The sequence below is a fragment of the Crinia signifera genome, chromosome 19, assembly GCF_055691185.1.
Source record: "Crinia signifera chromosome 19, ASM5569118v1, whole genome shotgun sequence".
Classification (NCBI taxonomy): Eukaryota; Metazoa; Chordata; class Amphibia; order Anura; family Myobatrachidae; genus Crinia; species Crinia signifera.
The window spans coordinates 93,832,980-93,846,944 of NC_139226.1; the positions used below are offsets into that span (position 1 = coordinate 93,832,980).

The 13,965-nt window shown below is 45.7% G+C and overlaps 1 protein-coding gene across 3 annotated transcripts in view; it reads left to right on the forward strand.

The window, feature by feature from the left end:
• TP73 (tumor protein p73) overlaps nucleotides 1–13,965 on the forward strand; it is a 137,171-nt gene that overhangs the window by 78,730 nt on the left and 44,476 nt on the right. For all 3 annotated transcript variants that reach the window (XM_083162936.1, XM_083162937.1, XM_083162938.1), the window contains one exon: nucleotides 2,426–2,671. In XM_083162936.1, the coding sequence (XP_083019062.1) occupies nucleotides 2,426–2,671 (246 nt within the window). The remainder of the gene's footprint in view (nucleotides 1–2,425; nucleotides 2,672–13,965) is intronic.

Sequence of the window (13,965 nt, forward strand, 5' to 3'; positions counted from 1 at the left end):
CTAACTCCGGATTAGGTGCTCTGGTCCGTCCACTGCTACATAATGGGAATAATAAACACACCTCAGATTCCGTTGCGTCTATTCGTAACGCTCATTGTTCACCACTGTCAATAGCTTGTCCAATAATTGAAATGATCGAGTTTCAAAAGAATTTTAGTTTTGAAAATGAACCATTTTTCCCACTGTTTCTGTATATAAAAAACCACAACCTCTGTTTGTAGTATATTTTCCTAATACCATGCTTCTGAAGTTTCAAAGGAGGCGCACCTGAAGTCTCCTGGTTCTGAATCACCATGCTGTTATTGTTATCTTGGCTTACATTTAATAGGTTACACCAGGGCTGGGCAACATCGGCCCTCCAGATGTTGATGAACTACACATCCCAGCATGCCTTGCATCAGTTTCAGCATGGCCACATAACAAAATTATTGCAAAGCATCCTGGGATGTGTAGTTCATCAACATCTGGAGTGCCGGTGTTGCCCAGCCCTGGGTTACACTACGGCTGATCGACGATGTTCCATTGCACGATATATCTGGGAACAGGCATAGGACTTACTTCAGGTCCGTTTGTATGGACCCCTTCATTCGTAGGGGGTCCAATGTTTTGTGTCTGCACATGCGTAGGGTCATTTCTGCACATGCGCAGACGCAGGGTGCGTGCGGCCACGGCAAACAAGCTGCTCGCTGGGTGCATGCACCCATCCTTGCAAGCGGAGGACAGGGGTGGGGTTTAGTGGGTGTTCCCATGAGATGCTTATGGACTGATGATGCAGGTGAGGGGGACGGGCAGCTGACATCACCGGATGTCAGCTGCCCACCCACTTCCCTCAGAATGTGCACGCAGATGTAAGGTTGTGCTGGGCATTACCCTGCAGGTTGCGAATGGCTGTTTATGTAAATCATCCATTCACAAGTCGGGATCTGGTTGACTCGCAAGGATGCAAATTCGCAACCAGAATAACCACCATAGTGCGTCGGCCCTACAGTACAGCTGATGGCCTCTATAAAGGTGGATGTATCGGCACATCATGCTATACGTGTGGCCGGTCCGACAACCACCCATACACTTGCTGCCAGGGGCTAACGTCAAAGTTGGGTGGGCAATATAAATGCCCACCCTGCTGCATGATAGGTATAGAGACCAACTGTAAGTGTCTAGAGGGATAAAGTGTAGTGTACCAGCAAATCAGCTCCCAAATGACCTTTTCCAAACCCAGCTGTAACAGGACAGTTAGGAGCTGATTGGTCTGTACTGTACTTTATCTCTCTCCAAACAGTGCAAAATATCCCTCTTACAGGGGTTGCTCAGCGAGGGCAGGGCCACAATGATCATTTGCTGAGGGAGGGGGTGTTGTGGGAGACTGTGGACATTGCGGCAGGCTTGCCCACCTTTCTGGGGGACCGGGAGGTGGATCTGATTTTTAGGAGCCTACCGGCCATTCTAGGAGGGTAGGCATGTATGATGCACAGAAGGGAGGCGGTACCACCCTTGATAACCTTAGTATGGATGGAGAGATATATCAAACCCTCCGGACAAGTAAAGTGGAGAAGTGGTCCAAGGCAACCAATCAGATTTCTAGAATTGGAGACCTGATTTTGCAATGCGTCTCAGCAGTTTTGCACGTCTTACATGAGTGGAAAATAATAATAAGAACTGAGGTCATTTTTCCATGTATAGAATCCACTAGGTGGCGCTCTCGTGTCTTTAAACATGTAAGCTTAATCCCCTCTGTATAATTATCCAACACTGAGGCAGATGTATTAAGCTTTAACAAGAGATAAATTCAAGTGTGATAAGGAGAGATAAACGTCCAGCCAATCAGCTACTTACTGACTTTTTTCAAACACAGGCTGTAACATGGCAGTTAGCAGGTGATTGGCTGGACATTTATCTCTCCTTATCACACTTGCATTTATCTCTTGTTAAGGCTTAATACATCTGCACCACAGTGTGCTACAGAATATATCTTATCCAAATGATTTATCTGTCCTTGGGTGAGTAGAACTCTATTATATCATGTCACTGTGAACAGAACCAGTCACTGACGAGGTGGCGTTTTGTAGAATGCTTAACGGTGTCTGAGTGCGATGTGTTTTCCATTCAGACCGGAGCTTATTCAGTTGAGTTGTCATTCTACAAAGGGGCACTAATACGTTTCCCAGCCTTTTAAGCTGCTGAGTGCACCTTGTGTTGACTCGCACAGAGGTATTCCCACTCACAACAAAACCTGTCACTCTATCCTCTTACAAGTGTTGACCTGTTAAAAAAAAAAAAAGGAAAAACCCTCAGGAAATTTTTGGAATGACTGCAAAGCCAGCATGTCCTTTAAGAATCCTGTAACAAGACACCGAGTTCTGATATGCCGCTGATACTTCTATGCCTCTTACCTGTGTTTTCTCCTCCTCCTCCCCTCTCTGCACAGTCCCAGTTCAATCTGCTGAACAACACCATGGATCAGAGCATCAGCAGCAGGGCAGCCTCGACCAGTCCCTACAACCCAGAACACAACTCGAATGTCCCCACGCATTCCCCCTACTCGCAGCCCAGCTCAACCTTTGATGCCATGTCTCCAGCTCCCGTCATCCCATCAAACACAGACTACCCAGGACCGCACACCTTTGAAGTCACGTTCCAGCAATCCAGCACCGCTAAATCGGCCACCTGGACTGTGAGTTACCCTACTGTTTACTGTTCTACCCTGGACATATTTGTTGTATTGTGTTGTAGGATGCGGTCAGTGTCTAGGTACCAATATCCTAGGTTGAGGAGAACGTATGGTGTCTCATCGATGGGATACAGTTGGGTTTTGGAAGGATACCTGTGTCCATTCGTCCAACATATATAGCAAACCAAGCAGACACTCATTATATGTGTGCTAGGGTAGATTGTTAGCTCGTTGTGCATTCACTGAAAACTTTTTATCGGTGGTGTGAGCATTGATGGAATTAAAATGAACCTATCAGATGCTGTTACTCTTGGAACATTGTCAATAACAGACTAAAAGTAACCGTATCTCTTTGCCATTAAAAATGACTCCTAAATGTTGAGGTTCCTATGTCATCATTGTTTTTGTAGCTAATACACTGAGGTTTCTCATCATTATCCCATTTATTTGGTACCTGGTCGCTCATTGTCAAGTACCATAGGGACACACGAGATGGAAATTGTGCTGCAAACTCCGGTACTCCCACTGAAAGTTTGTATGTTGGAGGTTAGTTGTTGCTGATGACCAGATGCCTATCACCTTCCTGATTGGTTGTTTGAGTTTCTTTGTTATCAAACAAATGATCCTGTTGACAACTTGAGCTCCTAGAATTATTAAAACAGAATAGACGAGGTTGTTTTGTCCATATACTACAAGATTTATTTTTGAATCTCACTTATTATTGGAGTCATTGAGCTCCAAGGGGGGAATTTACTAAGATGGGAGTTTTATTTCACATGGGATGTTGCTAGGGCAACCAATGGAAATCTACTTATTTATCTAGTACCTTTTAGAACAGGGGTGGCCAAACCTGTCCTCAAGATCTACCAACATGTTTTCCAGGCAACCTGTGGATCTATAGTAGGAATGACTGCAGCATGTTTTAAAATGTGACAGTTAGTAATGACTACAGCTGTGCACCAGCTAGGTAACCTGGAAAACGTGGACCGTTGGTAGATCTCGAAGACCGGTTTGGCCACACCTGTTCTAGAAGATAATAGATAGTATCTGACTGGTTGCCCATAGCAACATCACATCTAAAATAGAACTCCCATTTTAGATAGTAAATCCCCCCCCTGGTATGAGGCACACTGAGTGTGGTTCATAATATGATTACCTCATGCCTCATTAATCCTATAAATGATAATAATAATAATAATAATAATAATAATAATCTACAAAAATAAAAAAAAAAGATAAAAGAACTACACCAAAACAATAAAGTAGAATGAATGAGGTTTTAAATGTTAAAAATGTTAATTGTATTTATACTAAACATTCTTTGGGGCAGATATTGCTTTTTATGTTTAAACAGTTTAATTTTAGTTATACAACATTTTTGAACTACTTTTTTTAAATTAAATTCTTATTAAAGTGAATTTACATTTGTACAAAACATCGTCCTCATTATGGGCCAGATTCTCTAAGCTTCAAAAGTTATAAAATGGAGAGTGATAAACAGCCAGCCAATCAGCTCCTACCTGCCATGTCACAGACTGTGTTTGAAAAATGTCAGGCAGGAGCTGATTGGCTGGCTGTTTATCACTCTCCATTTTATCACTTTTGAAGCTTAGAGAATCTGGCCCTATTAGAGATGTGCAGGCTCTGATTTACTCTGATTTCAAAGCAGGATCTTATTGGCTATCAACTGTTAACAACTGTAATGTGATTTGGGATAGCCAATAACAGTGCCAGATTAAGCCTTCGGGGGGCCCGGGGCACTTTAGACAGGGGGGCCCCCTTGCACTTGTCATTACTGGCCGCAAACTGCATGGGGGAATATTACACTGTCAAAACACAGAGTAAAGGCAGTATAAACTTGGTCAATGGGTAACTTCAGGGGATATATATATATATACATACATACATACATACATACACACACACACACACACACACACACATACATACATACATACATACATACATACATACATACCACATGAAAAGCCTGAGTTTGTCCGTCTGCACCTTACTCTGTAGAAAACCTCACAGTCCCAGTGCAGCCTCTGATTAAAAACCCTCCCATGACTAGGCTGCTGCTGCTGTTATCCATGGGCCTGAGAAGCATGTAATGAGCTTTTTTTTAAAAATACATGCCAACCACAGGGGGCCCCTAGCTAGAGGGGGGCCCAGGGGCACTGACCCCTTGTGCCCCCATTATAATCCGGCCCTGGCCAATAAGATCCTGCTTTGAAATCAAAGTAAATCAGAACCTGCACATCTCTACTCATTATAAATTGGAACGGTACTTGTGTAGTTTCACGGCACCACCGCGCGCACAGTGAAACTTTGAAACTTGGCAGTCTGCCAGACTCTGTGTTTACTGTGCGCGTGCCGCTCTAGCTGTTCTCAGCGCAGCTCGTGGCTGCTTTCCTTATGTAAGCTACGTTATCAGCATAGCGCTGGGCAGCAGCAGTGCACCCAGGGCTGACAGGTCACTGTGGTACTTGTAGTTCCACAGTGAAATAGGCAGTCCTGCGCACCGCTGACAACCCGGCAATTTAGACTCCTCTGGCAATTTAGAAGTCTAGATTTAGACGGCTAAATCCAGACTCCCTGCAAACCGCTAAGATGGGGGCATCTAAATTTAGACGGTAAAGCGTTTACATTTAGTAGGGTCTAGGGGTACACTATTAAACCTGTTCACAATGACACTAGTCGACGTAACAGCTGTGGACCTTGTTAATTCCACTATCCACGGCAACCCGAAGCGTGGCGAGCGCAGCGAGCCCGCGAGGGGCGGCGGTACGCGTCCTACGACCTTTTCATACCCCCACTATCCACGTCGGCATGGAGTTGATTTTATAAAGTGTGGCGAGCGCAGCGAGCCACCGAGCCCGAAGCGTGGCGAGCGCATTGAGCCCCGCGAGGGGACGCGGATACCTGTGAAGCCCGCGAGGGGACGCGGATACCTGTGACGTCTAAATCTAGACTTCTAAATTGCCGGAGGAGTCTAAATTGCCGGGTTGTCAGCGGTGCGCAGGACTGCCTATTTCACTGTGGAACTACAAGTACCACAGTGACCTGTCAGCGCTGGGTGCACTGCTGCTGCCCAGCGCTATGCTGATAACTTAGCTTACATAAGGAAAGCAGCCACGAGCTGCGCTGAGAACAGCTAGAGCGGCACACGCACAGTAAACACAGAGTCTGGCAGACTGCCAAGTTTCAAAGTTTCACTGTGCGCGCGGTGGCACCGTGAAACTACACAAGTACCATTGGAACTTTGGAAAAATATTTTTGGTATTACATTTATTTAAATAATTGCCATCATAAAAAGTGTAAGGAGCCATTTTATGGGCTGAGCAAATATCGGAATCTATCAATCCACCATAATGCAGTGACGTGACTGAGACCATGTATGAGGTACACAATGGAAGCCGCCTCTGAGGCCAAAGGTGTGATAAGTTGACATTAAAAATGTAGACAAGTTCTGAATCACGACAGAATGTTGATGTGGACATTAGGTTGACAACCGATATGTTGATATTCAATTATGGGAAAATGTTAACGTGTTCATATTGTCGACATTTATATTTAACTTGTTGGTACCAGAATTTCCACATACATTTTTTCCCTTATTTTCCCTATCCCTAGACCTAACCCAGCCCCAAAGATGAGCAAAAGAATAACCTGCATGTTGATATGCTAGTGTCAACATGTTGAATATAGCCAACATGAACATGTTGACGTTAGAGGTACCCCTTTCAGACCGCCAAATCAACCCATGTTGATCTGCGCTGCAGCGCTGTGAAAGCGCCACAGCCATATTTCCAGGTTCGCGCAACCCGACATTTCAACCCTGGTCCCCACCAGGGTTGAACATAGCTGTTAGCCGGGTTGCTGTGCAGTGTGAACCAGATATCCGGGGGTTGAGCTACCCTGTTCCCGTTCACACTATGGGGGAGAAAATGTATTGTCAACTCCAAGCGATGCGTCCTCTCCTGCCCCCTGATGATGAGCTGCGGCTTCGTGTGACATCAGCAACCTGGCATTAACCGTGTCGCTGCGGGAGCTTTCAGACCGTAAATGCTGGGTCACTCCCAAGACACCAGTGTCCCAATCCATTGTGTGACCTGGCATTTGCGGTCTGAAAAGTGTATGAATGTCAAGACATTTATGTCAATATTCTGGATGTCGATCTTTTGACTAGATACTTAAAAGAGTTTTCCTATAACTAGCTCTTAGTGGACCGGCTTCTGTATAACAATAGATTAGCCTACCCTACATGGGTTAAACATACAGTACAAACATTTAAAAATAATGGAATATAGAAGCAGGATTACACTACACAGCAGATACAACATTTCTAACACATCACAGACTTTGAGAACTCACTCAATCTGGCGGTAGGAACATAAAGTGGTGAGTTATTTGAGGGAAGTCACTTCAGCACTTAATGATCCTGTAAACCAGGCATGGTCCAACTGTGGCCCTATAGCTGTTTTGAAACTACACATCCCAGCATGCCTTGTCATAGTTTTAGCATTCCCTAATAGCAAAACTGTGGCAAGGAATGATAGGACTTGTAGTTCCACAACAGCAGGAGGACTATAGTTTGGCCATGCCTGCTGTAGACAATATAGAGGGGTGAGTAATGCTGTGTACACACGGGGGCGATAGGGGCTATAATCGCTGGGAATATGGTCGCTGGCGACCATATTGCCAGTGATTGGGAGTGTGCCCCGGCGATAAATCGCCGGGTGCGCGCTCCCGTTTTCAGCCCCTTTCTATTCTGCGACCAGCTGATTACCTCTGCGGCACCGCCAGCAGAGGATCCTTTTCATCAGCGACCATCTCTGGTCGCTGATGCAAAGGAGACACTGGGCAATATATTGCTCAGCAATATATTGCTAGCAATATATTCCTGAGCAATATATCTCCCCCTTGTGTACGGGGCTTAACTGTGTCAGAGCCACAGAAGGTGAGTAGGAGATAAGGTAGGTGAGCACTGGTGATATTGATAGTACTTGGGGAAGGAGGGCCCTGCTGGGAGAGCCTAAATACAAAGGGGAAGGGGTAAACAGCGGGAGGATGATGACAATCTAGGTGCCAAACCAATGAATATTGTTCAGTGCATCCCTTGCACTTCCTAAATATAGAGATTTTTGGAAACATTTCTGCAGTTTTAATATGCAATATATAATTATTCTGAGACCTACACAAGTCCTTATTTGGTGGATGCAGGGTTCTCCAGACATCCAACCAATGGAGACCAAACAGAACTAAATAAGTGCCTTATTGCAGGACAGGTAGCAGGAAATCTACCGGAGGAGATGTTGGACTGACATCTGAGGGCTGTATAGAAATGATTCCCTGCAGGAGCAGGTACGCTGCAGATTTCAATATAGAAGGAAGCCCCAACACTGGGACACGGGCAGCCACTTGCCCTCATTACCTCATTAATGAATGCCAGGGAAAAGTCACCAGTCTGTGAATGCCTGTGGTTTCCCTTTTCAACTTAACACGAGGTTGATGCCTACAGTACCAAGTAAGGGTAGGAACTTGTCACCTCACTGGGAGCGTGGTCCTGCTAATAAAGACTCAGAACAGTGACTGAGTCTATGTAGGTAGTAGAACCTTCCATCAGCAATGTTGCATCCTATGAATGGTTTTATGTCTGATTTGTATGTGCAGGCCTATTGTTACTGTGGCCCTGGTGACACTGGCTAGTAAACTGGATAATATACAGGCAATGCAATTCAACCAGAAATGTCATTTCTTTTAGAAACTCAGGGCCCGATTCAGAGCTGCTCGCTGATGTGCAATTTCGCAAATTGATTATCAAACGACTGTGCATTTACTTTAAGTAAATTTACTGCACTGGAATCAAGATATAGGGCAGCAGAGAAGCCGTTTACATGTATTTTAAATACATTATATGGGATAAAGATGATGGAAACGTCCACAAAGAATTTCCCAGGTCCAAGAAGAATGTTATGGAGCCGAGTGGGCGAAGGAACTAGAAACAATGACAATGTTTACGGTGTTATGCGCACAAGGTGTGTGATGGTGGGAATACCGGAACACTCCACCTGCTTTCTCATTATGGACCAGATGTATCAAGCTTGAAAAAAGTGATAAAGTGGAGAGTGATAAACAACCAGTCAGCTCCTACCTGTTATTTTCAAACACAGTCTGTAACATGGCAGGTAGGAGCGGATTGGCTGGCTGATTTATCACTCTCCATTTTATCACTTGGAGCAGGATTCTGACGTCACCAGTAATACCTATTGGCACCATAACCTAATTGTAAAATAATACTGTCCCTTTAAAATATTGATAAAATCTTATTGGTCACTGGTCACTGGTTATATTGGCATCAGTGAATTTTACCCCCAGAAAATAAATATTAATTGTTTTTTGTCCATTAACATATATCCCAACATGACCCTCTCCAGGAGGGACACATTGCTCTGTTCCTGGACTTCCCTGGTAATGTATGGTTGCCATCACCTGTGGTGTAACACCTTTCTTATGAATTTACCTGTTTTAAACAGGTGACAGCAATCATACATTAAGAGGGAAGTCCAGAAACATAGCAAAGTGTCCCTCCTGGAGAGGGTCATGTTGGGAGGTATGCATTAATCAATATTAATCATTGGCCTAATAATGAAGGCATTTGCTGTGCCTCTTGTGTCCTGCATGACCAGGTAATGTAATCAGTGTGCAGTGTGTGCGTTCCATCTATTACAAACACCTGTCACTGTGACGGCGTGTCAGGCTGAAGCTTTATAAAACAGGTGGTTTGTATTTGACAAATTAGTGTTTCCTTTCTTTACCTGTGTTTGGTTTACTTATGAAGCTTAACTACACCCCCCCCCCCCCAGTATGACATTAACCGTCCGCTCCATGTCCCCCACTTCCCAGGACACAGACTCAGACCACTGCTGATGTACTGTTGATGTTAACTGGTAGTCAATATGGTGTATGTATGTATATATATATATATATATATATATAATATATATATATATATATATATATATATATATATATACTGCATACCTCCCAACATGACCCTCTCCAGGAGGGACACATTGCTCAGCTTCTGGACTTTCCTCTTTATTTATGATTAGTATCACCTGTGTAGAAGCACCTTTCTATCAATTAACCTGTTTAAAACAGGTGATGGCAATCATACATTGAGAGGGAAGTCCAGAAACAGAGCATTGTGTCCTCGTGGAGAGGGTCATGTTGGGAGGTATGATACTGTTCTCTAAGCAACCACCCAAATCCGACGTCTAATAAAAATGTACCCACCAAAACCTATACATTTATTTGTTTTCTTTAGTTCAGCACCACAGGTACCTGCTCCATCATTATTCTGTTTGCCTAAAGCAGGCTTTCCTAACCACGGTCCTCAAGGCACACCAACAGTGCAGGTTTTAGTGATATCCAGGCTTCAACACAGATGATTTAAACAGAATCCCTCAGATACTAATTAAGTCACCTGTGCTCAAGCCTGGATATCACTAAAACCTGCACTGTTGGTGTGCCTTGAGGACCGTGGTTGGGAAAGCCTGGCCTAAAGGCACAGGAAGATAGGGCACTTCTGCAGACTTGATATGAGGTAAATCCCACTTCAAAGGCCATGATATCATGCCTAAGATAACCTGCCGAGAATGCATTTTTTCGTATTATGAAAGACATTCAATGGTGGGACAAAGAAACACTGTCACTGTTTCACATTATAATATAGATATATTTCACTACTTAGCTATATCAATTTGGAAACTAGTTCAATATATGACCTTTAATTCATGTAATGGGATTTGTTGCAGCACAGACTTCCTGCATCACTACTCTGTGCTGCTGGGGACCCTGTTCCTTCCAATGTATAACGCTCAGCTGTGACTTCCTTCTGCCTCCATTCCGATCCTCACATCATGTTAAGGTGCCCACACACTTATCCGATTTGGGCTTATTTCATCCAATTCTGATGGATCGGGCAGAGAAATCGGACCAAATCGTATGTGTTTGACATCCCATCCAACCCGATGCCCAGTTCCGTGCGCATCGTGTCGGACCCTACGGATTGAACCTGCTGCAGGTTCAATCTGTAGGATCGGACCCATCAGCTGCACATCGCGGGTGCTTCTTAGCACCCACGATGTTTTGGTCCGATTGGTAGGTGTGTGCCAGCGGTGAAGGGGGCTTGCAGCACAGAAAAAAAATACCTGGGCAGCATGGGGTCCGGGCTGCGTGAAGCGCTTGGTGGCTGTGGGTGCAGTGGTGGAGCGGCCAGTCCGCAGTGTCCGTGAATCGCTGAGTGAGCGGACGTTGTGGACAGCGGCGGCAAAATTTGGAAATTCAAAAAATAGGCCAGTCGCTGATTGGTTGAGAGTGCACTCTCTCTCTCTCTCTCTCTCTCTCTCTCTCTCTCTCTCTCTCTCTCCTCTCTCTCTCTCTCTCTCAGCCAATCAGCGGCCAGACTATCTTTTGCATTTTTTAAATTCTACAACCACTGTCCACAGTGTCCACACACTCAGCGCATCACGGACACTGCGGATTGTCCACTCTGGCGTTGCACCCACAGCCCCCAGGTGCTTCATGCAGCCTGGGACCCCACATTGCCCAGGTATTTTTTTCTCCTGCCCCTGCAGCTCCTTGGGAATTTTTCATGGGATAACGCTATGCTATTTATTCCATGTAAAAAAGGGAACATCAAGTGCCAAATCGTAGTGAGCTCTCCCGGGCAGCTGCTGGGGGAGCTCAGGGGAAATTACTGTAGGTCCAACTTGTCTTTCGGACAAGTCCTCACTGACACATCACTCATCTGATATACTCTGTGCTGCTGGAGGACCCTGCTCCTTCCACTATATAACTCCTGATGTCACTATTTCCAGCCTCACATCATGTCACTGCTTCTGTCACATGCAGCCCTGTCCTCACACATTCAACTACTGATACTCTGGTTATTGAGGCCATAGGCAAACACATGAGGGCATTCCAGTTGCCTGGAAACCCCCCTGCCTCCCCCCTGGCCAGCTGCCACTACATGCAGTACATGGGTCATTGGGTTGGCCCTATTAAGGTCAACATGCATTGGGTCGACCACTGAAGGTCAACACCTGAAATAGGTTGACATGTCTAAGGTTGACAGAGTTGGAAGGTCGACACAAGCATTAGGTCAATAATGGGAAGGTCGACAGTCAAATGGTTCACATGTCAACATAGTCGGCATGGGCATGGTCACAGTATACCGCCATGTGAAGTATACGCCATGCTTGGGGCACGGTGCCGCGCTACACTCAGCACACTATTATATTCTCCCTCCACTCCCTAGTGGATGGTAGGGCATGAAATACCGCCCGTCGGCACATGTTGGCTCACAAAAATAAAACACATGAAAAACGTATGTCGACCTTCCCATTGTTGACCTAATGCTTGTGTCGACCTTCCAACACTGTCAACCTTCTGAAAAGTTCTCTTTAATTCTGGGATTAATTTGCTAAAGGTTCTAAATGTGAAGTGGGGATGCTGCCCATAGCAACCATAGTTGCTATGGGCAGCATAGTACATTTACTAAGATGGGAGATCTATTGAAGATGGGATGTTGCTATGGACAACCGTTCAGATTCCATCTGTTATCTTCTAGAATCTAGAAGGTGCCAAATAAATAAGAAGTAGCTTTGATTGGTTGCTATGGGCAACCTCCCATCTTCAATAAAACTCCCATTTTATGATGATAGGAATAATCTGATTGGTTGCTGTCGGCAACGCCCCCACTGTTCACATTTCGAATCTTAAGTAAAGTTTCCCTCTGCATGTTGCATTGTTAATGTCTCATTGTATTGTGTGCAGTATCGGGAAGATCTTCAGACTAACGTTGTATGATCCATAGAGATCTGTCACCTCCTGACCTCGCTCTCTGAAAGTGGCCAGACCATGACATGATGAATTAGAGGGGTGTTTGCACAGTATTTACAAAGATTATGCTCAAGCTAGACAGAGAGGATAAACAATCAGCGCTGTCAAGCCCAATACAAGCCCCGACAACTGTATACAGCAGCCGCTTCTGAGATATCCCAGCAAGAACACGGGCCCAGCGTGTCTCATCATGCATGCCAAGGATTATGTGTAACGGGGAGACGTGCTGTCACACCTTGGTCTTCCCAATTAGCATCCGGAATGGATCTCTGACAGGACATTTGGGCCAGTACGGATGATGATGGGGCAGTACGGTTGGTGTAATGGTTAGCATTACTGCTGTTCAGGACTCAGATCATGGGTTCAATTACCACCTTGGCCCTAACTGTGCGGAGTTTGTATATTCTCCCCGTGCCGCCTGCGTGCGTTTCCTCTCAGTGCTACGATATTCTCCCATAATCCAAAAATATACTGGAAGGTTAATTGGCTCCTGATAAAAATTAACCCCATAGGGTACATTAGTTCTAATCTTTACACACTAGAACCACTTAGATGGGCAAAGTGGTTCTAGAGTGTGCGCATGCAGGGGCGGATTGGCCCACCGGGAAACCGGGCCATTTCCCGGTGGGCCGGCCCAAAACTCTTTAAAAAGGGGCCGGCTGTACTCCCCCCCGGGCTGGCTGGGCCACAGGGGCGGATTGGCCCACCGGGAAACCGGCCCAAATCCCAAATGGCTGTAGGAGGCTGCAGCGCATGCGCTGTGCAAATTTGTAAGGAAATTGGGCAAAACCATGTGCACTGCAGCACCTCCCAGGGCCTTCAAGCGGCACAGCACCACCCTGGGCCTTCAGAAAGAAGAAGCTGCAGCAGCAGCAGGTGAGCCGCCCCCCCCATTACATACCACCACAAGCCCCGCCCCCCCTGCCCATTACATATTGCCGCACCCCCCCCCCGGCGGGGACTATAATGATGTGAATTGCATCACTTTGTGTCCCTTCTCAACGAACTCACAAATAGTGACTTTTATGTTGCATGGGGGCGAGGATTGATGATTTCAGACTCGTCCCCCCCACCTGTCATGCAGTATATGGGTCTCCTTTCAGGGCTCCAGGACATCAAAAGTAGGGTACACACTACCAGCTGGGTACACACTACCAGATATATCTACAGACGGATTGGGCACAGTGTTCTCCTTACACGATGCCCGATCCGTCGGGACTGACATCACAACTGGGGGGCACAAGCTGTCAATCCCTGGCATCTCCCTGCGCACACCGTACACACTGGGCCTTATTCAGATCTGAGCGCAATACAAATTTGTTGCAAATGGGCAAAACCATGTGCACTGCCGGTGGGGCAGATGTAACCTGTGCATAGAGAGTTCA